General features: G+C 44.2%; 1 protein-coding gene across 3 annotated transcripts in view; it reads left to right on the top strand.

Moving 5' to 3' along the window:
* The window catches only part of mapkap1 (MAPK associated protein 1), a 100,598-nt gene extending 77,031 nt beyond the window's left edge, over nt 1-23,567 (top strand). For all 3 annotated transcript variants that reach the window (XM_061799680.1, XM_061799678.1, XM_061799679.1), the window contains exons 10-12: nt 6,756-6,893; nt 13,784-13,881; nt 15,158-23,567. In XM_061799680.1, coding sequence (XP_061655664.1) covers nt 6,756-6,893; nt 13,784-13,881; nt 15,158-15,280 — 359 coding nt within the window. In that variant the 3' untranslated portion in view covers nt 15,281-23,567. The remainder of the gene's footprint in view (nt 1-6,755; nt 6,894-13,783; nt 13,882-15,157) is intronic.
* Nucleotides 23,568-26,719: the final 3,152 nt, after the last annotated feature.

Raw genomic sequence — 26,719 nt, 5'->3', positions numbered from 1 at the left:
ATAGGTCGGCTCTATCCCTTGATTTACTAGCACCTGCAGTATTGAAGTGGTCGTGACTGAGTCAAACGCTTTTTCGTAGTCGATGAAGGCTACACACAGAGGCATTTCGTACTCGTGTCGTTCGATTATTTGTTGAACTGTCTGTATGTGGTCCATAGTATTAAAACCACTACGAAAACCTGCTTGTTCTATCGGCTGTGCTTCACTGAGTTTGATTCCAATTTGTTTGTCCAATATCTTTGCAAAGACTTTATAAATCGTTGAGAGGAGGCTTATTGGGCAATAATTTCTTAGGTCCATTTTATCGCCTGATTTATGTAGCAAAATGATTTCTGTCTTTCCATGTCGTCGGTACTTCTTGCAAGTCCAAGCAGCGTTGACATAGTTTTACAAGGATCTTATTAAGTTCGTTCCCGCCTGCTTTAAGCATTTCAACAGAAATTTCATCCAGACCACAAGCTTTTCCGGCCTTAAGTGAACTAAAAGCATTTTCTGCGTCTCGCTTTCCAGTAATCATTCGGTGAGGGTCACTGTATAGATTTGCCCGTCAAGAAGCTCCTTGTACGATTTCTTGGCGGCTGTGACGTATCGTTCCATCTTCCATTTTCAAACCAAAAATTATTCCCTTGTGGCGAATTCATGCACGTTTTACGTGTCCAGCTTCAAGCGTTTTCTGAACAAGCCAAACGTTCTAACTTCTCAATTCTTCTTGTATATTTTTCTGAATCATCTTGCACAATTCAACATATTCAATTTTGTTGATAATGCTGCCCCTTCATTTCTCGTCGCTTTTTCATTAAGTCGAGAGTAGCTTTAGATATTCTGGATGCTGTCGTCTTTCTCGTTGATGGTGCTACTTTGTGTGCAGTTTGAACAATCCCGTTTACAATTTCGTCGTCGTGTGTTGACAGATCTGTCTTCCAGCGTTAGAAGAGCTTTAAAGCGATTAGCCAAACGTATTTGAAACTCGTCGCTTCTTTCTTGAATTGAGTTGAATTTGGTAATCTTGCTCTTTCGAAGTTTCTTTCGTTCAAGTTTGCAGTTGATTTGCACTTTGACCTGAACCAATCTGTGGCCACTGCCAATGTCAAATTTGTGTAGGGTGGTGCAATCCGTAAAAACCCCTTTGTCATTGGACAGGAAGTAGTCTATGATGCGAGTGTTACCTTTGGGGCTTATCCATGTCCACTTTCTGTTCCATTTCTTGTTAAAGAACGAATTGTTAAAGAACGAATTGATAAAGTATAAGCCTTCTTGTTCAGCAAAGTCTATTTAGCGTTCTCCTCTTTCATCTCTTGATCCCATGCCGTAGGATCCAAATGATTTCTTGCCAGAGTTAAGGCCAATCCTGGTGTTAAAGTCACCCATGACTATTCAAAATTTGTGCTTCAATTGACTATAAAGACGGGATAAATCCTCGTAAAATGCTTCCACCTCATCGTCGGTGTGGCTGATGGTCGGGGCATGTATTTGTATCAATTGAAGCGAGTAACATTTTCTCACAGAGATGGTACATGTGGCGAAACACGTTTGACGCTGGTAACGTAATTGGTGATACTTTCATTAATAATGAAAATCAACTCCAACATTGCGTCCGCTTTCTGATCCTCTGTAATAAAATAGATGCCCATTATCGAGAGTCAACATAGCTTCATCTTTCCGACGTATTTCACCAAGTCCAAATATATCAATTATATTTGATGGCTTCGAGCTCATGTTGTCGCTAATCGAGAATCGTCCTTTAGCGTTCGCACGTTGAACGTCCCAAAAATAAGATTTCGTGTGTTGTGTCTTTTTTGCTTTTTTTCTTGCTACTTCTAAAGATTGTCCTTTGGTTTGACTGAAAACGTTTGTAGGAGTAACCGTATTCTGGTCTATCATAGCCAAGTCTGTTGGCCGTAAGCAGCCATAATTAACCAAGTAATTCTTAGCACCCTCTGCCGCCAAGCTTGTCTCCCCGCTGCTGTAGGCAGAGGCTCTTTGGCCTCTGGGGAATGAGGGCCGTGTTTTTTGTTGTACTGCCATGAAGAAGGAATAATCTGCCACGCTGGCCCAATGCGTGTTGGCAGATTGCCCAAATTTAGTCCCATAGTTTTACCTACAAATATGAAATAAAAAGGCACAGTTTTTATGGCGTAAATAAAAAGGCAGACTTCTTTTTTGTAGTTGAAAAACGCAGACTTCTTGAATCAAATAACGAAATAAAACAGCCAAAATACTTAAATAAAAAGGCAGAATTCACTTGAATTACATGTAGGCTTTCAAACAAGCTAAAATGGTGATACTGGTGAAATTTCAGAAATCAAACTAAAATATAAATGCAGAATTAACTTGAATTACAGTATTTGTTTTTTAAACAAGTTACACTTTTGTGATGCCCTCAACCCCTGAAGTTTTCATTGAAAGCACTCCACTAGTATGTCTTAAAAGTGTTTTCAGCTAGCTTGTTGTGCAGTATATTATGCATGAAATAAGATGCTGCATAGAAGAAGAAAAATGCAACAGCAACACTTTTGACACTAGCGGTGTCAGTATTAAAGCTTTTAAACAAATATATCAGTATACCAACAGTTAAGAGACATAAAGGGCAAAACGGGAAGGATAATACCCCACCCTCCATGTTATATTTCATTTGAGCCTACAGAGCATGAAACAGCTAGCTTGGCCGATTGTCTGCTAGTTTCATTCCTATAAAATCATTGGAGAAACACGTAAATATAAGCAGCAACCCGAATGAAATGTACACGTTCATGTGGAGTGGCTATTGGAAGCTGACACTGGTCATGTGTAGACGCCATGAGATGTAACTTGTCCATGTGCCCGTGTTTGTGTGTGCCAGTGGGCGAGAGAGACTGGCACACTGCACTGGCTGCTTATTGAAACACTGGTTGATATGTTTTCGTTTTTACCGCCATGAGATGTAATTTAATGTTAACTTTAGCTTGATACCTGTGGCTGCTAGCAAAACGATCTCCTATCTGAACATAAAAGTGTTTTTAAACAGTGACTCATTAGGACACCACTGTAAAACTTACTTTAGAATGACGGTGTAGATTGGCTCTGGGGCAAATCATCATCTTCTATGGCGATTCTTCTTCTTTTCCTCATGAATGTGGATTACAACTCTGTGCTACATCGCGCCAACTACTGTACAGGAGGGACTTGGCATTCAAAAGGCGTCAATGATTTCAAAATGCAAACAGCTCCTTTCGACGTGCAGTGCCGTGATATATCAGTCATCTGGGGGGGCACCTGGGGGGTCCAATCAGATTTCAGGGGGGTCCAGTGCTACCCCGGCCTCCCCTCTGGCTCCGCCCCTGGTTAGCGATAACCAGTTTTTTTAACTTTTGCATAGTTTATCTTTGCAATGTTAATTTCTTTAGTCAGCTGGTTTCTAGCGTGATTATACAGGGCCCTATCCCCACTTCGATATGTGTCCTCTTTAGCCTGGCGAAGTTGCTTAAGTTTGGCAGTGAACTAAGTGAATTAAGCAGTGATCAGACGAGCCCAGAGCTGCATGAGGTATGGCACGGGATGCGTTATTTAGCGTAGTATAGCAGTGGTCTAAAATGTTATTTTCCCTGGAAGGACAGTCGATGTGCTGCTTGTATTTAGTTCGTGGTTCAGTCTATCCATCCATCCATTTTCTGAGCCGCTTCTCCTCATTAGGGTCGCGGGCGTGCTGGAGCCTATCCCAGCTGTCATCGGGCAGGAGGCGGGGGACACCCTGTACTGGTTGCCAGCCAATCGCAGTGGTTCAGTCTAGCTTTGTTAAAATCCCCAAGAATAATGAGCGGTGAGTCTGGGTGGTTTTTTTCAATTTCCTCAACTCCACCGACACGCTTTCCCATGAGGAAGCTGAGTCTGGGCTCTCTGAGGCGGGCTCTCCTATCTCTGGGGTTGAGGTCATCGAAGTGGTTAAAAAGCTGCTCGGTGGCAGGGCCCCGGGGGTGGATGAGATTCGCCCGGAGTTCCTAAAGGCTCTGGATGTTGTGGGGCTGTCCTGGTTGACACGCCTCTGCAACATCGCGTGGACATCGGGGACAGTGCCTCTGGATTGGCAGGCTGGGGTGGTGGTCCCCCTTTTTAAGAAGGGGGACCGGAGGGTGTGTTCCAACTACACGGGGATCACACTCCTCAGCCTCCCTGGTAAGGTCTATTCATGGGTGCTGGAGAGGAGGATTCGCCTGGAAGTCGAATTTCAGATTCAGGAGGAGCATTGTGGTTTTCGTGATTGGGCGATTGACAGGCGGATGCAGCGTCTGCAATGATGGGGACTTTGCATTGGTCCGTTGTGGTAAAGAAGGAGCTAAGCCGAAAAGCGAAGCTCTGTTTACCGGTCGATCGACGTTCCTACCCTCACTATGATCACGAGCTGTGGGTCGTGACCGAAAGAACAAGATCCCGGATACAAGCGGCCGAAATGAGTTTCCTCCGCAGGGTGTCCAGGCTCTCCTTAGAGAGAGGGTGAGAAGCTTGGTCATCCGGGAGGGGCTCAGAGTAGAGCCGCTGCTCCTCCGCATTGAGAGGAGCCGGATGAGTTGGCTGGGGCATCTGATTAGGATGCTTCCCGGATGCCTCCCCGGTGAGGTGTTCCGGGCACATACCACCGGAAGGAGACTCCAGGGACCACCCAGGACACGCCGGAGAGACTATGTCTCTCGGCTGGCCATGGAACGCCTCGGGATCCCCCCAGAAGAGCTGGAGGAAGTGGCTGGGGAGAGGGAAGTCTGGGGGTCATAAACTTATGAGCACAATTGTACATACAGTATATGCAGTTATATGTACCCCTGTCATATTGGAATTAAAGTGTAGGCTACACCTTTTTCAGAACCTCTCGGGGGCGGTGGCATATTGGAATGAAAGTGTACAGCTTTTTCATAACCTCTCGATGGCAGCATACATTTATAAAATGTGAAAGTTTTTTTCATTGTCCCCTATAACTATGTATAATGTGCACTATTGACTTTTGACAAAAAAAAATGTTGGGGGGTGAGTGCATTATGCAGGAGAAATTACAGTACATACAAATACATATTTTGATATCAAAGACTGTTCATAAATATATATATTTTTTTTTTATAGAAGGCAGCCACTTATTTAAATGTTCGAGGTGTTACTAAAACAAAAAGTATTCGGGCCAAAGTAACTGTTCTGCTTGACGTTTCTCTTCACAAAAAGCTCGTTTTCTCCACTTTTTGGGAGAAACGGCTGTATTTTGTGAAATCAACCTAGAGTATGTTCTACTGCTGATTACCAAAGAACGTAAAAAGGTAGAATCAAACTTTTCCTGGTGAAAGATGAGAGAAGTTCTTTGTTTTATATATATATATATATATATATATATATATATATATACACACACACACACACATATGTATATACACACACACATATATATATATATATATATATATATATATATATATATATATACACACACACACACACATATATATATACACACATATATATATATATATATATATGTATATATATATATATACATATATATATATATGTATATATATATATATATACATATATATATATATATATATATATATGTATATATATATATATATATATATATATATATACACACATATATATACACACACACACACAAACAAACAACCATTTGCACACACATTCACACCTTTGGGCAATTTAGGGTCATCAACCTACCACGCATGTTTTTGGGATGTCGGAGGAAACCGGAGTACCCGGAGAAAACCCACGCAGGCACGGGGAGAACATGCAAACTCCACACAGGAGGGGCCGGGATTTGAAGCTCGCTCCTCAGAACTGTGAGGCAGATGTGCTAACCAGTTGTTCACCGTGCCGCCATAAAGAATATTTGGTATTATAAATATTAGTGTACTTTTAAATTTAATCTCAATTTTCTCAAATGATGTTGCGACGGTGAATAACTTGCTGCGTTGACAATTGACACGTTCGCCTCTGTGGCTCAGCATTACATTTACCCGCGTTAGCTGTAGCTCACAGCTAGCTAGGGTCTTACCCGAACAGCGGAAAGCAGCGAGTTTGGGGACGCTCCAGTTTGTGCTAGTAGCCACTAGCATGACTATGACCACGCATTTCCCACAATTCATTGTGTCATGTAAATTTGAATTACTGCAGTAATAAAGACGTTCATGTTTGTTGTTAATGTCTGTTTATGTTACCACTAGTTCGTTGAATGTGTGCCTTTTTTTTTAACTCAGATTTATAGTTGATTTATGGTGATATGTCATTATCAAACTGTTGACTGTAAGTTGTAGGTAATATAGTGACCTCCCAGTCAATCCAACTGGATAGTCAGCAAAGCCCTACTACTTTCAGCCTATTTTTTTCGGTGAAAAAAGAAAATGTACTTTTGGGCCGTTTTTGGCGGAAACATTTTGGCTGCCGAAATTTCGGTCCATCCCTACTTCATAATTTCGAGTTTTGTGGGGTATTGCATGCACTATTTTTTTTGTTTTGTTTTTAACTTGTTTACTATTTCTCATTTGGAAAAAAGTACATCAGGTCGTGTTTTTTTTCCCCCAAAATAAAATATTTCAGTGATTCTGTATTTGTGATAAAAATGTTCATACTGTTTTATCCCTATGATTAGCCTCGGTTTAACGTCTTCCATACTGTATCAGTTGTCTTTTGGAACCCCACCTGACCAGCTCCTTCAACTTATACTGTACCTCGTAATATCTTGTAGGACCTGATTTAGAAATGACAACTGTTCTCTTTCTTTTCAGGAATTTCAGGAGAAAAGGTAGAGATTGACCCTGTCACCAATCAGAAGGCAAGCACTAAATTCTGGATTCGGCAGAAACCCATTTCTATCGATTCGGATCATCTATGTGCCTGTGACCTTGTCGAAGAAAGAAGCCCTAGTAAGTGAAATAAATAGTAGTATCTCAATCTGCAATATATACAGGATTTTTATAAACCAACCACACTAATGTCTTTGTAAGTTGAAAAATATGAATGACAGACCTACTCACTCTAGTTCTAAAAGTGAGCCCTGGATAGGAAGCTCTTTTCAGATGCTCCGAGCTCATGAAAAGTTATGCCTTAACTGTTCAGGCTATAATAACGGCTCGACTGGCAAATTGAGAGCTTTGCCTTTTGGCTCAGCTCTCTCATCACCACTACTGTCCCTGACCTCCACGAAATGTTGAAGAGACGTGTCAACCAAGACAGTCCCTCAACATCGATAGCTTTGAGGTATTCTGACCGTTTGTTTTTAAAAATAATTATTTCGGGCCATCAAAATAAAGCAGTGCCTGATTGTCAATAGTTTTCGCCAGTGACTCCGACTTCTTTCTACATTAAAAAAACACAGTTGCATGCAGTGCATTGTACACAATGGAGAGTCACTTGGCAATAAAAGGTTACCGGTAATGTGGTAATGCTGATACAATTACAGTTGTGCAAATGATGCCAGAGTCCTCTAGCAATTTAATGGCAAGAGAAAAGAAGCTGTTGGAATCTCTGTTTGTTTTAGTTTGCAATGATCGATAGCGCCTACCTGAGGGAAGGAGCTGGAAGATGTGGTCACCAGGATGTGGAGGGTCCAAGAAGATTTTGCATGCTCTTAGTTCTGAGCGTGTAAGTCCTCATTTGCTTTTTCCACATATGCGGCAATACACTTTTGAACTTCTTGATGCAACTGGGTTTTTTTTCCTGCTGTGTACATCTTTGCTTCTGAGGGGCAGTGTGATACACGCAATGACAGACACACATGCAGAAACAAAGTAGAAGAAGAAGTCATGGTTGTTATTATAACTCGTTTTTAGCAGAGTTTGAAGAATATATGCCAGAGAGATTTGTTATAGTGCCTGTTTGTATCTGGTTATAAAGCGTTTGTGTGCCAATATTCATTATTTGGAGAGAGAAAAGTACCACGAGTTCGGTGGATATTTTCAAGTTATTGTTATAGATATGTGGATGACACGCGAGTTAAAATCAAAAGCCAAAGAGTGCAAGCCTTCACCGAGCACGTTAACTCAGTGGACAATAACATCAAGTTCACACGTGAGGATGTCAAAGACAATATTTTGCCTTTTTTGGACTGCTCAGCTACCGAACATCCTTCCACGTCCCCTTACGTCCAGCTAGGCTCTCGCCTGACGGCGTGACTTTTCTGCATTCCACCATGGTGGACAGCATCGCTGACGCCAGCCCCCGCCACCCGGGCTTCCTGCTCACTCACCTTGCTGTTATTGTCCTCTGATTAGTGCAAAGCATCTTTGGGTGTCTTGAGAAGCGCTATATAAGTTTAATGTATTATTATTATTATTATTGTTAATAATATTATTATGAAATAAAAAGATTTCATAATCGTATTAGAGACAGAGGGAATGATATGTATGTGTACGTATAAGTAATAATAATATGAAATAAAAGGCTTTAATAATCACATTAGAGACATAGGAAATTATATGTATGTGTACGTATATACATTTATTATTAATTTGCATTTATTTTAAATGTGTGCTGGTTTTCATGTGCTTAACTGACTCAACATTAGCCGTTAGCGTGAAGAAACGGCTGCTAGTGAAAGCTATCCCCGCGAGGACGTCAGGACTTGCGGTTAAAATCACTCATGAGTACGTTCACTGCGGAGTACGTCGTTCCTTGCGCAAACGAAACACTCATCGAACGAGTACATTGCTCCTTAGTCTATCACAAACGAAAAGGTTCAACGGTTAACGGATCGCGAAGAATAAGTTCAACGAACGAATCACTCTTCAGTTCCTCAGTACACCAGTACATTCAGTTCACGTAAGTCCCTCCCCTGAACGAATCACTCTTCAGTTCTTCAGTACACAGTTCACTGAACGAATCACTCTTCAGTTATTCAGTACACCAGTTCACTGAATGAATCACTCATTTCACTTAAGTCCCTCCCATGAACGAATCACTCTTCAGTTCTCCAGTACATTCAGTTCACTTAAGTCCCACCCCCCTTCCTGCACGGCGCTGCCTGACGCTGGCTACTCATTGATCATTCGCCGAAGATTCAGAAGTGAGTGACAGAATGGTTCAGCAGTTCTGTTTCCACTCCCAGCCGACTCGCTCGCCTCACGACGGCGGGCGGCGGCCAAGCTATTTCATAAACTGATTCAGTTGTTCATTGACTGAAAATATTTGTTCTTCTGAACGAAACGTTCACGAACAAAACACTAATGAGGGTAGATTTACTGTACTACAACCCCAATTCAGATGATGTTGGGACGTTGTGTTAAACATGAATAAAAACAGAACACAATGATTTGCAAATCATGTTCGACCTGTATTTAATTGATTACACGACAAAGACAAGATATTTAATGTTCAAACTGATAAACGTTATTGTTTTTAGCAAATAATCATTAACTTGGAATTTTATGGCTGCAACACGTTCCAAAAAAGCTCGGACAGGGTCATGTTTGCCACTGTGTTACATCACCTTTTTTTTTTAACAACATTCAATAAAGGTTTCGGAACTGAGGACACTAATTGTTGAAGCTTTGTAGGTGGAATTCTTTCCCATTCTTGCTTGATGTAGAGCTTCAGCTTTTCAACAGTCCGGGGTCTCCGTTGTCGTATTTTACGCTTCGTAATGCGCCACACATTTTCAATGGGAAACAGGTCTGGCCTGCAGGCTGGCCAGTCTAGTACTTGCACTCTTTTATTACGAAGCCACGCTGTTGTAACACGTGCAGAATTTGGTTTGGCATTGTCTTGCTGAAATAAGCAGTGGCGTCCATGAAAAAGACGTTGCTTGGATGGCAGCATATGTTTCTCCAAAACCTGTATGTACCTTTCAGCCTTAATGGTCCCTTCACAGATGTGTAAGTTACCCTTACCATCACAGATGCTGGCTTTTGAACTTTGCGTCCATAACAGTCCGGATGGTTCGTTTCCTCTTTGGCCCGGAGGACACGACGTCCACAATTTCTAAAAACAGTTTGAAATGTGGACTCATCAGACCACAGAACACTTTTCCACTTTGCTTCAGTCCATCTTAGATGAGCTTGGGCCCAGAGAAGCCGGCGGCGTTACTGGGTGTTGTTGATAAATGGCTTTTGCTTTGCATAGTAGAGTTTCAAGTTGCACTTACGGATGTAGCGCCAAACTGTATTTACTGACATTGTTTTTCTGAAGTGTTCCTGAGCCCATGTGGTGACATCCTTTACTCGTTGATGTCGCTTTTTGATGCAGTGCTGAGGGATCGAAGGTCAATGGCATTCTATGTTGGTTTTCGGCCTTTCGCTTACATGCAGTGATTTCGCCAGAATCTCTGAACCTTTTGGTGATATTATGGACCATAGACGACGAAATCCCTAAATTCCTTGCAATTGTACGTTGAGGAACATTGTCCTTAAACTGTTTGACTCTTTTCTCACGCACTTATTCACAAAGAGGTGGAACTCGCCCCATCTTTGGTTGTGAATGACTGAGCAATTTAGGGAAGCTCATTTTATACCCAATCACGGCACCCACCTGTTCCCAATTAGCCTGTTCATCTGTGGAATGTTCCAAACAGGTGTTTGATGAGCTCAACCTCAACCTCAACTTTCTCAGTCTTTTTTGTTACCTGTCCGAGCTTTTTTGGAACGTGTTGCAGCCATAAAAATCTAAGTTAATGATTATTTGCTACAAACAATAAAGTTTATCAGTTTGAACTTTAAATATCTTGTCTTTGTAGTGTATTCAATTAAATATAGGTTGAACATGATTTGCAAATCATTGTATTCTGTTTTTATTCATGTTTATCACAACTTCTCAACTTCATTGGAATTGGGGTTGTATAATAATATTATTAAAGATAATTTGAACATTTTGGTTATTTCAGAAGTGTTTATTAAACTCGTAGTCCTTCACATTAATCACAGTACCCAAGAAGTAGCTCTCAGTTTCACTAAGGTTGGTGATCCCTGATGTATATCATTATTACTAAAGCAAAATACATCATTAAAACTTTATCTTCCAGCATCACCTCCCAAAACATTAAAAACCTCTACACTACAATATATCAGTTCTAACTTCTGATATGACAAAAGCATTCATTCATTCATTTTGCGTACCGCTTATCCTCACTAGGGTGGCGGGTGTGCTGGAGCCTATTCCAGCTATCTCTGGGGGAGAGGCGGGGTACACCCTGAACTGATCGCCAGCCAATCGCAGGGCACATATAAACAAACAACCATTCACGTTTACACCTACGGGCAATTTAGAGTCTTCATTTAACTTACCATGCATGTTTTTAGGATGTGGTAGGAAAACGGAGTACCCAGAGAACCCGGAGAAAACCAATGCAGGCACGCTGAGAACATGCAAACTCCACACAGGCGAGGCCGGATTTGATCCCGGGTCCTCAGAACTGTGAGGCAGATGTGCTAACAAGTCGTCCACACTGTGCTGCCTGACAAAAGCATAGAAACTTAAAATAATATACATCTTACTCACCAAAGATGTGTACAGTGTATTATTTATCGACAAACTCCATAATCCTTTGCTCCTCTGAGTTGTGTTGGGTTGTCAGAGCTAGCCTGAAACTAGCAGTCACAACTAGCAAGTTGTTGCTGCTCTAGAAGTGAAGCGAATACACCCTTTTGCTGGTTCAAACAAGCCAGCCACCCTGTCCTCATAATGTCCAGTTTGAAAATGAATTTTTTATCATTTCTGATATTCGTCTATCTCGGTATCTGTGCGAACCCCAATGAATCCCATTGAGTTAGCTGCAGGACAATGTTCGACCAATCAGAGGACGGGAAATTCAACCAATCAGAGAATGGGAAAAGGCAGTGTGCAGCGAGAGAGACCTTTGAGAGAGATGATTCAGCGAAGGTGGAGAGTGATAGTGAATATGACATCTGAATGGTTAAGAAAGACAGCCACTGTTCATAGTGCCTGTTTGTCGTAAAAGCAATGGGGATTCTGAAGGCCCAGGGCAGATTACATTGACATGGCAAAAAAAGAGAAACTGAAATCTGATTGGACAAAAAAAATCTACAACTGGAAGCTGGACAGTGAAGACACACTATGAAATGAAGACATATGTCTGTTGGAAATAAGTTAATAGAAATGATCATATATAATATCCATCCATCCATTTTCTGAACCGCTTCTCCTCACTAGGGTCGCGGGCGTGCTGGAGCCTATCCCAGCTATCATCGGGCAGGAGGCGGGGTACACCCCGAACTGGTTGCCAGCCAATCGCAGGGCACATACAAACAAACAACCATTCGCACTTAGTCACACCTACGGGCAATTTAGAGTCTCCAATTAATGCATGTTTTTGGGATGTGGGAGGAAACTGGAGTGCCCGGAGAAAACCCACGCAGGCACGGGGAGAACATGCAAACTCCACACAGGCGGGGCCAGGGATTGAACCCCGTTCCTCAGAACTGTGAGGCTGACGCTCTAACCAGTCGGCCACTGTGCCGCTCATATATAATATTATATATTGTATTCTATTATCCATCCCTCCATTTTCTTTCCCGCTTATCCTCACTAGGGTCGCGGGCTGCTGGAGCCAATCCCAGCTATCTTCGGCGGGAGGTGGGGTACACCCTGAACAGGTCGCCTGCCAATCGCAGGGCACATAGAAACAAACAACCATTCGCGCTCACATTCACACCTACGGCCAATTTAGAGTCTTCAATCAACCTACCACGAATGTTTTTGGGATGTGGGAGGAAACCGGAGTGCCCGGAGAAAACCCACCCAGGCACGGGGAGAAGATGCAAACTCCACACAGGCGGAGCAGGGATTTGAACTTTGGTCCCCAGAACTGTGAGGCAGAAGTGCTAACCATTCGTCCACCTTGCCGGCATATTCTATTCTACATATAATAATAATTCTTAATAATAATAATTAATAATGTATTAAATTGTAAATGTAAATGTCAGTACTAATAATGTTTAGGCCAGCAGAGAAGGCTTACAAGGCCTTTACTGTACACCACTGCAAAAACATGCTTCTTAGGTGTATTGAAGACTCTAAATTGTCCTTAGGTGTGATTGTGAGTGGTTGTCTTCATGTATCCTGCGATTGGCTGGTCATCCAGGGTGTACCCTGTCTTTCGGCCAAATTCAGCTGGGATATGCTCTAGCTCACCCATGACCTTGTGATGATAGGGGGTTTAGAAAATAAATGGATGATTTATTTATTTATTTTTAAATTAATTTTCACCATTGACCTAAATTTGTAATCTGATTGAGCTCAGTCTCTGTCATGACATGCTCAATGATATCAAAATCTGCTCTACATCTAACAACACAAATGCAAAGACAAGACCCAAGCAATGTTGCCCTTGGTGAATGTAGCAGTGTTGCATAATCCTTTAGAAATTATATTTAATTCTGCCGGATGTATTGATAGAAGGACAATAAAGCATAATGTTACACAGTAATTGTATTTTAACAATAAATCAACCAAACAATCTCCTGAAGCAATAATCAAATTGATTAGCTCACTTATCACCAAGTGTGATCACTTCTGAAGGTTGACATTTTAGTCAGCAATAACTTTTGATAAGCAATTGTTGCTGGCCATTAATTTGGGAATGTTGTAGTGCCATTTCTAAACAATTTGGACTACATCATTCCACTGAGAAGGTATTCAACATACAGCACAGGTTCAAGTCCTTCTCAATGGCCCATTTACAATCACACAAACCGAATGTGTGGCTTGTTTGGGATTGTTGTGCTGTGATTTTTTTTTTACCAGCGTAAAGCAGATCACAGATCATGTTTTTTTTTTTAACCAACTGATCTGTCCTGTCTTACAGGCCATGCCATATTCAAGATCACTTATCTGAGCAACCATGACTACAAGCCTCTCTACTTCGAGTCAGATTCTACTACAGTCAGTGAAATAGTTCTTAAGGTGAGTTTTAACCGCCAAGGAAACTGTTTAGCTTTAGTACAGAAGTATGAACATACAGTTACAAGGTAAAGATACAAACATATCTCTGGTGTGGGGCAGAAACCTCACGTCTAAAAAAAGAAAGAAATGTTGAGCCATTAATATTGCATTGTCAAAGAGAGCAAGCCATTTAGTCAATAATTTGCATAAATAACAAACCTCCCTGGAATGTAGCACTTTGACCTAGTGCTGAAGCTTGAGTTTGTTGACAGATTAAACCCACTGCAATTTATTGTTATCCCCTTCATGGAGATGGACATTGGTGAGATTTCAATACAAAATTAGGGTTGGCCGCAGACTTGTCAAAAGCATGCTGTTAAGGCTTCTTTATACTTGTGCGGACGACGACCGCTCTGACGTCACTGGGGCTATCCCGCACGCAGTTTTCCTTTATACTCGAGCGCAACCCACGCGCGCTGTTTTGAAAGTGTGCTGCAGTTCTCCTCCAAGTCGGGGGTGTTGCTACGGCTGGTATTGGCTAGGACGCCACAGGGTGGAGTTTCCTCTGCTAAAGTCAAATATTGACGACCGTGGAACAGAGTCTACTAGAATAAATGGACCTAGATGACCAGATGATACGTTTAATTATGCTGCAAAATCGATCGAGAAGGCGGCGGCGTAGGTGCTATGTGGAACTGGGAGGAACGCTGATTACATCATCACAGCAGACTAAAACGGACCAATCACGAGAGATGATCTCCGTGGCGTTCCATGCGCAGCAACAATTTTTGCCGTGCGCGCGTCAAGCTGCGCAGAGGGGCCGCATTGCATCACATTGTCGACCCCGGGAGTATAAAGAGGCCTTTACTCTTCATGCTGTGTCATCAATAGGCTAGAGAGTTGACAATATAAACATGCTTTGAGTAACTTGAAGCTAGAAAATTATGATGTTGCACACATACCATGTCACTGCAATGAAAAAAATGCCCTCCCTGGTGTTTTTATTGGGAAACATTTTATAGCGCTTCATATACAGTATTGTATTATTTTATTGAACCACAAACAACTTGACTGACTTTCAAGAAAGAAGTGGATTGCCCTGGCCCTTGTAGTTACAGTTGTGCATTACGGCGGCAGAAAGACTTTCTAAACATATTATGGTAAAGTGTGTGTGTGTGTGTGTGTGTGTGTGTGTGAGAGAGAGAGAGAGAGAACACGCGTCCTAATTGGTACAATTAGAATTAGGGCGTTTTGAATTTATGTGGAGTGACTTTCATGAAATACTCTATATCCACAGGTGAACTACATCCTTGAGTCACGGGCCAGCACCACACGGGCTGATTATTTTGCCCAAAAGCAGAGAAAACTCAGCCGTCGGACAAGTTTCAGTTTCCAGAAGGACAAGAAGACTGGCCAGTAGAGGAAATAACTAACTCTATGCAGCTATCGTTTTGTCTGCAAATGTACGGACGGACACACCAAGAAGCCTTCCAAACCTCATAGAGACTTCAATAGAATTTCACAGAATAACTCACCAAGAACCACAAACGTATATCGGGGGGTAAAAATCAGGGGACTGAGTTCTGTCTGTGAATAGTTTGCATGTCCTCCCTCTCTTGCATAGGTTTTCTCCAGGCAATCTGACTTCTTCTCTCAGTCCAAAAACCCGAGATATGTTCACCTCTTGGACTATTTCAAAAGTGAATGCAAGTTTGACAGCTTGGATATCCAGGTCGTCCTTAGCTGCGATAAGCTCCAGCCCGATTGATTCCGAACCATCCATCCATCCATTTTCTGAGCCGCTTCTCCTCACTAGGGTCGCGGGCATGCTGGAGCCTATCCCAGCTGTCATCGGGCAGGAGGCGGGGTACACCCTGAACTGGTTGCCAGCCAATCGCAGGGCACATACAAACAAACAACCATTCGCACTCACATTCACACCTACGGGCAATTTAGAGTGTTCAATTAACGTGCATGTTTTTGGGATGTGGGAGGAAACCGGAGTGCCCGGAAAAAACCCACGGAGGCACGGGGAGAACATGCAAACTCCACACAGGCGGGACCGGGGATTGAACCCTTGTCCTCAGAACTGTGAGGCTGACGCTCTAACCAGTCGGCCACCGTGCCGCCTGATTCCGAACCATTAATAGAAAATGGATGGATTGAGTCGAACAGAGAAACCACAAGCCAGAAAAATAGCAATATACACAAGAAGTCTAAATTGGTTGTAAAGGACGGCCTTGAGGCGGGTTGTATGAGGTGTCACTAGTTCATCTGTAAGGACTTGGGCTTTGGAGCAGGAGGGCCATGTTACTCAAATCTCATAATGAGGCCTCGAATCTCTGTTTGCATGCTGACGTGTGTGATCTGGTTCTGTTAGGTCTGTAACACACACACAAAAATATACGGCAGATTTTCTTTTCCTCTCGAAGGATTGTGAGTATAAAAATTTTGCAAAAAAATAAATTAAATTAAATTTAGGTACAGTGTACATATGGAGTTTTGCTCATTCACGTGTCCACTAGACCGATCCAGCTTCAAATAGGTTACCAATATCAACATACAGTGGATATAAAGAATCTACAACCCCCATGTTCAAATGTCAAGTTTTTGTGACTTTAGAAAAATGAGACAAAGATAAATCATTTCAAAAGGTTTCCACCATTAATTTGACCTGTAACATGTGCAACTCAGTTTATTTATTTATTCAACCTTTATTTAACCAGAAAAACTCACTGGGCCTCATTCACTAACCGTGTGTACGCACAGATTTGTGCTAAATCGTGCGTATGCACGTTTGACGCAAAAATCTGCGATTCATCAATATGTTCATACTTGTTTTTATTGGTACCCTGCGAACAAATTTAGAACCTCCTAAGACCATGTTGTATGCACATATACTGTAGGATCAGCTTTTGAAAAAATGTCACGTATTTGACTAATATGCACAATGTATTGGAACTACAGTCATTTTTTTAAACTATAACTTTGACAAAAATAAATCAAACCAAGAAGTTGCTCATGAGTTGCATAAACACTTCTCACCACTTTTACCTTCGTTCCGTTCAAGTGCTTGTACAGTATATGTATGCAATGTATGTGTGTCTGTCGCTCTCTCTCTCTCTCTCTCTCGCTCTCTCTTTCTCTCTCTCTCTCTCTCTCTCTCTCTCTCTCTCTCTCTCTCCTGCCCTCTGCAGCATGCAGTACGATGTCACTCAACCAGCAAGAAATGAGATCAGACTGTTCACATTCCCACTCTTGTGGGATGGGAGACATAACTTCTCGTATTGGCCCTTTTCGTTCTTCCAAAGTCGTTGGTTTGGTAGAATAGACTTGCTCCTTTAATCATGGAACATACACAAAAACATTTTAGAAAAATGAAAAACATATGAATAAATTATAAGTATATTACGATAGGGAGTTACTTTACAATCACCCCGTATATTGATCAATTCACACGCACATCGTCGCTCGCGTGGTTGAATTGTGACGTTATCGGCATATGGCTCCTATATTTTCTGTCGCTTCCAATGCATATTTTATTAATTTTAACAACTACAAATGCCTCTTTGCTGTGCTATATTTATTCCTCCACCATCACTCCACTTTCTGACTCTTCCCGAGCCTGGTTTACATCATATTTCACTGACAGAACAAAGTCCTGTGGGTTCCATCCTTGGCCAAACCCCCTTCACCATTACCCGTTTCCCCGTGGTCACGTCAACAGCATGGCATGGAATCTCATTCCACTGGTACGCTGATAACACCCAACTATATTAAAACAAACCAGACCCCTCTGCATTTGCTTCCATATCCTCACCAACCTCCTGCCTGGAGGACATAAAGCCGTGGATGACTGATAACTTCCTTCAACTGAACAATTAAAAATGGAAGCCTCTCTCGTTGACAACCCTCACCAGACCCGGCATCCGCCATCACCTGCATCACTTTTTCCGATTCATAACATTGTAACGGATATCGACTCTCAATACGAAGACTACAAAAGACAGGCCTGCTTCTCTAAACCCATTCATCAAGGCCCCTAGCATTCCTTGGATGGGGCCCACAGGCCGGCAGGATTTTTGTCTTTGCTCACCAGGATAATTTAAACAAGAAGGAGTGACATCTGTGCACCACAGAACAATTCCGCTTTTGATCTGCAGTTAAAATGCTCTCTCAGAAGATTGACTGTGTCCAGACATCCGGTGTTATTGACAGAACACGGTCGCTCACCCCCCCCAGTGGTGACCAGAAACACTGCAAGATGGGCTCCTTGTGACCCTATTTCATGTGTCGAGAATGAACAATGAAATTAAGGAAATACCACATGTTTGAATGTGTCAGGCGCACATGAGTACCCTGAATGTGCGCTTTGATTTCTGTGTCATTAATGTTGATTCTGCAGGTTTGGCGATGAGTCTGTTCATGAGAACTATACAATTGTGTTTTAAGCCAAATTATGAAATAACGTTGTGTTGAACAACATTATTTGATATTCCAGAACTAAAATGAAAAAAAGGGTCGTTCGTGTACTTAATCTCTACTTGAGACAGTTTCAAAGTGCTTACTCTCTCGCTCTTGTGCATAAAAGGCCGAAGCTTCTTTGTCCTTGCGCACTCGCTCTCGCTCGTTCGTTCAACCTTCCAGAAGAACCTGGCCCAGCCTGGAAGTACCACGGACGCACCTGACCTTCGTCTGCCGCAGGGCACCCTACCAGCGCCCTGAGCTAACCGTGTGGGTGCGTGGGGCAGCTCACTGACGAAGCTCCATTGTGAAGGACCAGGACACTTCCGGGCTTTGACCACTCTGCACTTGAAGCTTTTTGATTTATTTATTTTTTCCTCCCTTTTCAGTCAAAACCACCTGCCCTTGACCGGACCCGCCCAGCTTCCGGGAGATCGACCAGCCTGCCTAAATTGTGTTCCCCGCAATGCAAGTCCAACGTGCGGTCTCCTAAAGTACAGATTGGTGCATATTTGGGTTTAAATTAACGGCAACAGGAATAGCGCACCGCACATCTTCACTGCACACCGACATCACAACCTCGACCTGCTTTACGAATGCTTACATTTACCTTGTTTTCCTTTTCTGTGCATTGTTTCCCTGGGGACTCCATCGTTCTCCTGGGAGACTTCAATGCTCACGTGGGCAATGATAGTGAGACCTGGAAGGGCGTGATTAGGAGCAACGGCCCCCCCGATCGGAACCCGAGCGGTGTTCTGTTATTGGACTTCTGTGCTCGTCGAGGATTGTCCATAACGAACACCATGTTCAAGCATAAGGGTGTCCACACGTGCACTTGGCACCAGGACACCCTAGGACACCCAGTCGATGATTGACTTTGTGTTCGTGTCATCGGACTTGCGGCCGCATGTCTTGGACACTTGGGTGAAGAGAGGGGCGGAGCTGTCAGCTGATCACCACCTGGTGGTGAGTTGGCTCCGATGGTGGGGGAAGATGCCGGTCCGACGTGGCAGGCCCAAACGTATTGTGAGGGTCTGCTGTGAACGTCTGGCAGAATCCCCTGTCAGAAGGAGTTTCAACTCCCACCTCCGACAGAATTTGCTCATGTTCTGGGGGAGGCAGGGGACATCGAGTCCGAGTGGACTATGTTCCGCGCCTCCATTGCTGAGGCGGCCGACCGGAGCTTTGGCTGTAAGGTGATTAGTGCCTGTAGTGGCTGTAATCCCCGAACCCGTTGGTGGACACCAACGGTGAGGGATGTCGTCAAGCTGAAGAAGGAGTCCTATCGGGCCTTTTTGCCCCGTGGGACTCCTGAGGCAGCTGATGGGTACCGGCTGGCCAACCGGAATGAAGCTCTGGTGGTTGCTGAAGCAAAAACTCGGGTATGGGAGGAGTGATGCCATGGAGAAAGACTTCCGGAAGGCTTCGAGGAAATTCTGGTCCACTATCCGCCGTCTCAGGAGAGGAAAGCAGTGCACCACCAACACTGTGTATAGTGGGGATGGGGCGCTGCTGACCTCGACTCGGGACGTTGTGAGTCGGTGGGGAGAATACTTCGAAGACCTCCTCAATTTCACCGACACGCCTTCCCCTAAGGAAGCAGAGTGTGGGTTTACTGAGGCGGGCTCTCCTATCTCTGGGTTTGAGGTCAACGAGGTAGTTAAAAAGCTCCTCGGTGGCAGGGCCCCGGGGGTGGATTAGATTCGCCCGGAGTTCCTAAAGGCTCTGGATGTTGTGGGGCTGTCCTGGTTGACACGCCTCTGCAACATCGCGTGGACATCGGGGACAGTGCCTCTGGATTGGCAAACTGGGGTGGTGGTCCCCTTTTTTAAGAAGGGGGACCGGAGGGTGTGTTCCAACTACAGGGAGATCACACTCCTCAGCCTCCCTGGTAAGGTCTATTCAGGGGTGGTGGAGAGGAGGGTCCGTCGGGAAGTCGAATATCAGATTCAGGAGGAGCAGTGTGGTCTTCGTCCTGGCCGTGGAACAGTGGACCAGCTCTACACCCTCGGCAAGGTCCTCGAGGGTGCATGGGAGTTCGCCCAACCAGTCTACATGTGTTTTCTGGACTTGGAGAAGGTTTTCAACCGTGTCCTTCGGGGAGTTCTGTGGAGGGTGCTTCGGGAGTATGGGGTACCGAACCCCCTGATACGGGCTGTTCGGTCCCTGTACGACCGGAGTCAGAGCTTAGTCCGCATATCCGGTAGTAAGTCGGACTCGTTCCCGGTGAGGGTTGGACACCGCCAAGGCTGCCCTTTGTCACCGATTCTGTTCATAACTTTTATGGACAGAATTTCTAGGCGCAGCTGAGGCATAGAGGGGGTCCGGTTTGGTGGCCTCAGTATTGCATCTCTGCATTTTGCAGATGATGTGGTTCTGTTGGCTTCATCAAGCCATGACCTCCGACTCTCACTGGAGCAGTTCGCAGCCGAGTGTGAAGCAGCTGGGATGAGAATCGGCACCTCCAAATCTGAGACCATGGTCCTCAGTCGGAAAAGGGTGGCATGCCCTCTCCAGGTCGGGGATGAGATCCTGCCCCAAGTGGAGGAGTTCAAGTATCTTGGGGTCTTGTTCATGAGTGAGGGAAGAATGGAACGGGAGATCGACATGCGGATCGGTGCAGCGTCAAGCAGTGATGTCTTAACGAGTTGCATTTCAGAGGAAAAATTTCCTTTTGAACTTTTATCTTGGCAGCCGAGTGTGAAGCGGCTGGGATGAGAGTCAGCAGAATCGAAAGGCGGATCGATGCAGCTTCTGCAGTGATGCAGACTTTGTATCGGTCCGTTGTGGTAAAGAAGGAGCTAAGCTGAAAGGTGAAGCTCTCAATTTACCGCTCGATCTTGGTTCCTACCCTCACCTATGAAAGAACAAGATCCCGGATACAAGCGGCCAAAATTAGTTTCCTCCGCAGGGTGTCCGGGCTCTTCCTTAGAGAGACGGTGAGAAGCTCGGTCATCCGGGAGGATCTCAGAGTAGAGTCGCTGCTCCTCCACATCGAGAGGAGCCAGATGAGGTGGGTGGGACATCTGATTCGGATGCCTCCCGGACGCCTCCCTGGTGAGGTGTTCCGGGCACGTCCCACCGGGAGGAGACCCCGGGGACGATCCAGGACACGCTCGAGAGACTACGTCCTTCGGCTGGCCTGGGAACGCCTCAGGATCCCCCCGGAAGAGCTAGATGAAGTGGCTGGGGAGAGGGAAGTCTGGGCGTCCCTGCTAAAGCCACTGCCCCCGCGACCTGACCCGGATAACCGGTAGAAAAGGGATGGATGGATGGATGTTTCCCTGTAGTTAGACCCCTGTTAGATTTCATTAAATTTTATATAAAATCTATCACCTGTATCGTTTGTGTGTTTGGATACAACAAGACACCTCTGGGTTCTAGAATTCTTATTTAATTCCTGTAGCAACCTTCAAATTAATAATATAGCAACCTTCAAATTAATAAATAATTCCTGTAGCAACCTTCAAATTCTGATACACAGAGGCTTTTTCGTCACAAGAGACGTGGTGCCCCTTTTCGAGATAAAATAGTCAGATTTTAACGGTAAAAGGTAAATCGGACTAACCCGTAAGTGAACGCAGGCGTTCAACTTTGACGAATTCATTTTTCAAATAAATTACATTTTATCCCAAATCCATAAATGCTATATTGGTGCCCCGTGTGAGGTGAATACCAAGTTTCATTCAACCCAAACACACAAAATTCTTGATATTTTGAAATAAATCTAGGTAGCATAGTAACCAGCTTGGAGGTGGCAAGAAGCAGCCGCAGCCTCTCTGTATGTGAGTGTCATTTCGTTACCATAACAACGCAGAGTCCCGAGCACTTGTGAGTGTGAGGAAACTAAGATTAGCCGTCTAGTGAGACTGGAGCAAATTTGTGGCATTGTAAATTTTATGTGGATGTCCGTGTTTTGTGCGCTGCATGCTTTTAACTATGGGAAGATTTCCTACATAAATTCTTGTTAAAAAGGCCTTTGAGAGTCGCAAAACGGGTCAGTCGAACTCCGGGCTGAAGTGTTAGAGTCTGACCGGCGATCCACTGAGTCGAGGGAGCGGAATCTCCATCCCAAAGGCCTGCGGTTACCGAGTCGCATGTCAGAACAAAAGGAAGGGTAGGGGAGAGGGGCGGCGGCAAGGCCGAGCCGCGCCAAGGAAAAACAAGAGAGCCAGACACGACAGAGGGCTAGACACCAAAGAGAGTGAGGCGGCAGGAGTCAGGGTTTAAATACACCAGGGGGCGTGTCGAAGAGGACCCATAAAATGGGTTTAAAATCATATATTAATATAAAATACTCCCAATTTTGTACTCTTTACTCATAGATCAAGCATATAGAAGGACTGTTTAAAATTTAGTCTTGGCAAATGAACTTCTTAGGGTTCAATCACATTTCATGCTCCCCGGGCTTCTTATTACTTTCTTATTGATGGACTTTCAAAGGCTTTCACTCAGCACAGTATTCTGATTAGTATCACATATATTATGCAGTATTTATTTAAAACAGATTAGAGAAAACAAAAATATACGCTCCTGCAAAGTAGCCTTTTAAACGCGCGGTGTTCACATCTCAGCCGTCTACAAGTTACACGACCAAGGCTTTTGGTGAAATCACTAAAAATAAATAAAAACACTTTTTTTCTCATTCTGATTGCTGTAGTAGTTGGCAAGGGAAATTGGGAGTGAATACTTACTACAGGTCAAATTTTGCTGATATCTTGCATTTTGGTTAAACTGTGTACAATTGTCAAATATATTCACCAAAAATCAATAATTATCAAAGATATTCACTAAGAATCAATAAAAACACATTTTTTCTCATTCTGCTTGCTGTAGCAGGTGGCAATGCAAAGCCACTACTTACTACAGGTCCAACTTTGTTGATATCATGCATTTTGGGTAAACAATTAATTGTCTAAAATTTTCACCAAAGCAAACATGGTGAAGCAGCATTTAGCTTTTATGCTGTACACAAATGGAATAAGTTGCCAACAGAAGTGACATCAGCCCCAAGTTTGAATGTTTTTAAGTCTAGGTAAGAATTATTCTTTTTTCTCATGCTTTTTAGAGCATTTCCACTTTTAAATGATATTTGTTTCATTGTATGTTATTTTAATTGTACTTTTATTTTTTTCTTTCTTTGTTTTAAATGTTGATAAGCTGTTTTTTCTTTGTTTTTAAATGCTTTTAATCGTGTAAAGCACATTGAGTTACCTTGTGCTATATAAATACATTTGCTTTGCCCAGATGCATTATTAGTTTTGTTTTTGTGTTTTTCGTTCGTCTTTGGAGACATTACACGACTCACTTACACAAGAGGAGACTTGCTAACCATCAAGGAGGCTACTCCGGACTTTCTTTCACCAACTTTCGCAAATCAGCTCAGTTTTTTTCCCGAGTTACTCACCGGAGCGACGTCCGCGGTCTTCGGCGCATGGAGGCGGCGCCACAGAGGGAAGTGAGCCGGCATCCAGGTGAAACTCCGCAAGAGAGGATACAGATTGGCGTTCCCGTCGATCCACCTCGCGAATGTATGCTCCCTACCCAACAAAATGGACGAGCTTCATCTTCTGATAAAGACCAGTAAAGACTTCGGACGTTCCGCCGCCATGTGCTTTACGGAGACCTGGCTTTGTGAGGCTGTACCCGATGGTGCCGTCATGCTTCCCGGCTTCTATCTTCACGGAGCAGACCGCAACATGGAATCATCGGGTAAAACAAAAGGCGGCGGGATATGCTTCTATATGAATGAAAAATGGTGTACGGACGTCACGGAGCTCAGCACACACTGCAGCCCGCATTTGGAGTCGCTGTTTTTGAACTCTAAGCCATTCTACTCGCCGCGTGAGTTCGCATCATTCATCCTGGCTGGCGTGTACATCCCGCCTCAAGCTAACACGAACGCCGCACTGCTAACGCTCGCCGAACAAGTCAACGAAATTGGAAAAAAAACACCCGGACTCACCCCTCATTATTCTCGGGGACTTTAACAAAGCTAAACTCAACCACGAACTCCCTAAATACAAGCAGCACATCGACTGTCCAACCAGGGAAAATAACATTTTGGACCACTGCTATACTACGCTAAATAACGCATACCGTGCTATACCTCCTGCAGCACTGGGCTCGTCTGATCATTGTTTAATTCACTTAATACCGACGTACAGTCAAGAACTTAAATGCGCGAAGCCTACAGTGGAAACAGTCAAAAAGTGGACCAATGAAGCAAAGATGGAACTTCAAAGCTGTTTAGACTGCACAGACTGGAGTGTCTTTGAAGATTCAGCTGGCAGCCTGGATTAATATACGGACACTGTTACATCCTATATCAGTTTCTGTGAAGATGTGTGTGTACGAACAAAGTCATTTTGCACATTCAACAACAAGAAGCCGTGGTTCACTGCCAAACTTAAGCAACTTCGTCAAGCCAAGGAGGACGCATATCAGAGCGGGGACAGGGCCCTGTATAATCACGCTAGAAACCTGCTGACGAAAGAAATTAACATTGCAAAGAGGAACTATGCAGCAAATTTGGAAAAACTGTTTAGCGCTAATGACTCTAAATCAGTCTGGCATGCATTCCAATCAGTGACAAATTACAAGCAACGATCCCCCCAAGCTGAGAACAATAGCACACTAGCCAATAACTTGAATACCTTCTACTGCAGATTTGAAAAGGACACTTTCACACACCCACACACACCCAGCCGCACCACCGACCACTATCACACCTCTGACTTCTGCGTAAACCATCCACAAACAGGATGTGAGACGCATCTTCAAACAACAAAAGATTAACAAAGCGGCAGGCCCAGACCGTGTGTCCCCTTCCTGCCTCAAAGTCTGCGCGTACCAACTCGCTCCGGTCTTCACACAGATATTTAATAGATCTCCGGAACTGTGCGAAGTACCATCCTGTTTCAAACGCTCCACAATCATTCCAGTCCCCAAGAAACCTACAATCGCGGGTCTAAATGACTACAGGTCTGTCGCCTTGACATCTGTGGTCATGAAGTCCTTTGAACGTCTCGTGCTGGACCACCTCAAGAGCGTCACAGGTCCCCTGCTGGACCCACTGCAGTTTGCCTACTGAGCGAACAGGTCTGCGGATGATGTAGTCAACATGGGACTGCACTTCATTCTAGAACACCTCGACAATGCAGGGACCTACGCGAGGATCCTGTTCGTGGACTTCAGCTCAGCGTTCAACACCATCATCCCTGAACTCCTTTCATCCAAGCTTCTCCAGCTCAGTGTCTCACCTGCCATCTGCCAGTGGATTTACAGCTTCCTGACGGGCAGGACACAGCAGGTGAGGCTGGGGGAGGCCACCTCATCCACACGCAGCATCAGCACTGGGGCACCCCAAGGTTGTGTCCTCTCTCCGGTGCTCTTCTCTCTCTACACGAACGACTGCACCTCAACGCACCCGGCTGTCAAACCCCTGAAGTTTGCAGATGACACCACTGTCACCAGCCTCATCAAGGACGATGACGAGTCTGCATATCGACAGGAAGTGGAGCGCCCGACACAACCTGGAGCTGAATACGCTCAAGACTGTAGAGATGATCGTGGACTTCAGGAGGCATCCTTCGCCACAGCTGCCCCTCACGTTGTCCAGCTGCCTTGTGTCAACCGTCGAGACCTTCAAGTTCCTGGGAATTACAGTCTCTCAGGACCTGAAGTGGGCGACCAACATCAACTCCGTCCTCAAAAAGGCCCAGCAGAGGATGTACTTCTTGTGCCTTCTGAGGAAGCATGGCCTGCCACGGGAGCTGCTGAGGCAGTACTACACACCGGTCATCGAATCAGTCCTGTGTTCTTCTATCACAGTCTGGTTTGGTGCTGCTACAAAAAAGGACAAACTCCGACTGCAACGGACAATCAAAACTGCTGAAAAGATTGTCGGTACCCCCCTACCGACCTTTGAGGACTTGCACGCTGCGAGAACTAAGACAAGAGCGTACAAAATCCTCTCGGAGCCTCCACATCCCGGTCACTAGCTCTTCCAGCCCCTTCCCTCAGGTAGGCGCTACCGATCAATGCAAACTAGAACTAGCAGACATTCCAACAGCTTCTTCCCTCTTGCGATGAACTTCTTAAACACCTAACCTACAATTCCATTACAACATGCTGTCAATTTTTTGACGCGTTTGTTGTCACATTTCTGTGGGGCCAATTATACATGACTCGTGCACTCACTGTAGTAGTCTCGCCACGATGCACTATTTGCATATCTGTTGTTGACCAATACTGGCCACTCATGCCAGAGTTGCATCTGCTCCATTTGCACACTGATTGAGACTAGTAAAAGTGAAAGTTGAGTATCTGCAACATTTGCACAATCAACATTGTCCCAGATTATCGCACTACTCGCTTGAAGTCTCGGGGCCCT

The sequence above is a fragment of the Phyllopteryx taeniolatus genome, chromosome 15, assembly GCF_024500385.1.
Source record: "Phyllopteryx taeniolatus isolate TA_2022b chromosome 15, UOR_Ptae_1.2, whole genome shotgun sequence".
Classification (NCBI taxonomy): Eukaryota; Metazoa; Chordata; class Actinopteri; order Syngnathiformes; family Syngnathidae; genus Phyllopteryx; species Phyllopteryx taeniolatus.
This window is presented reverse-complemented; position numbering and strand designations above follow the sequence as displayed.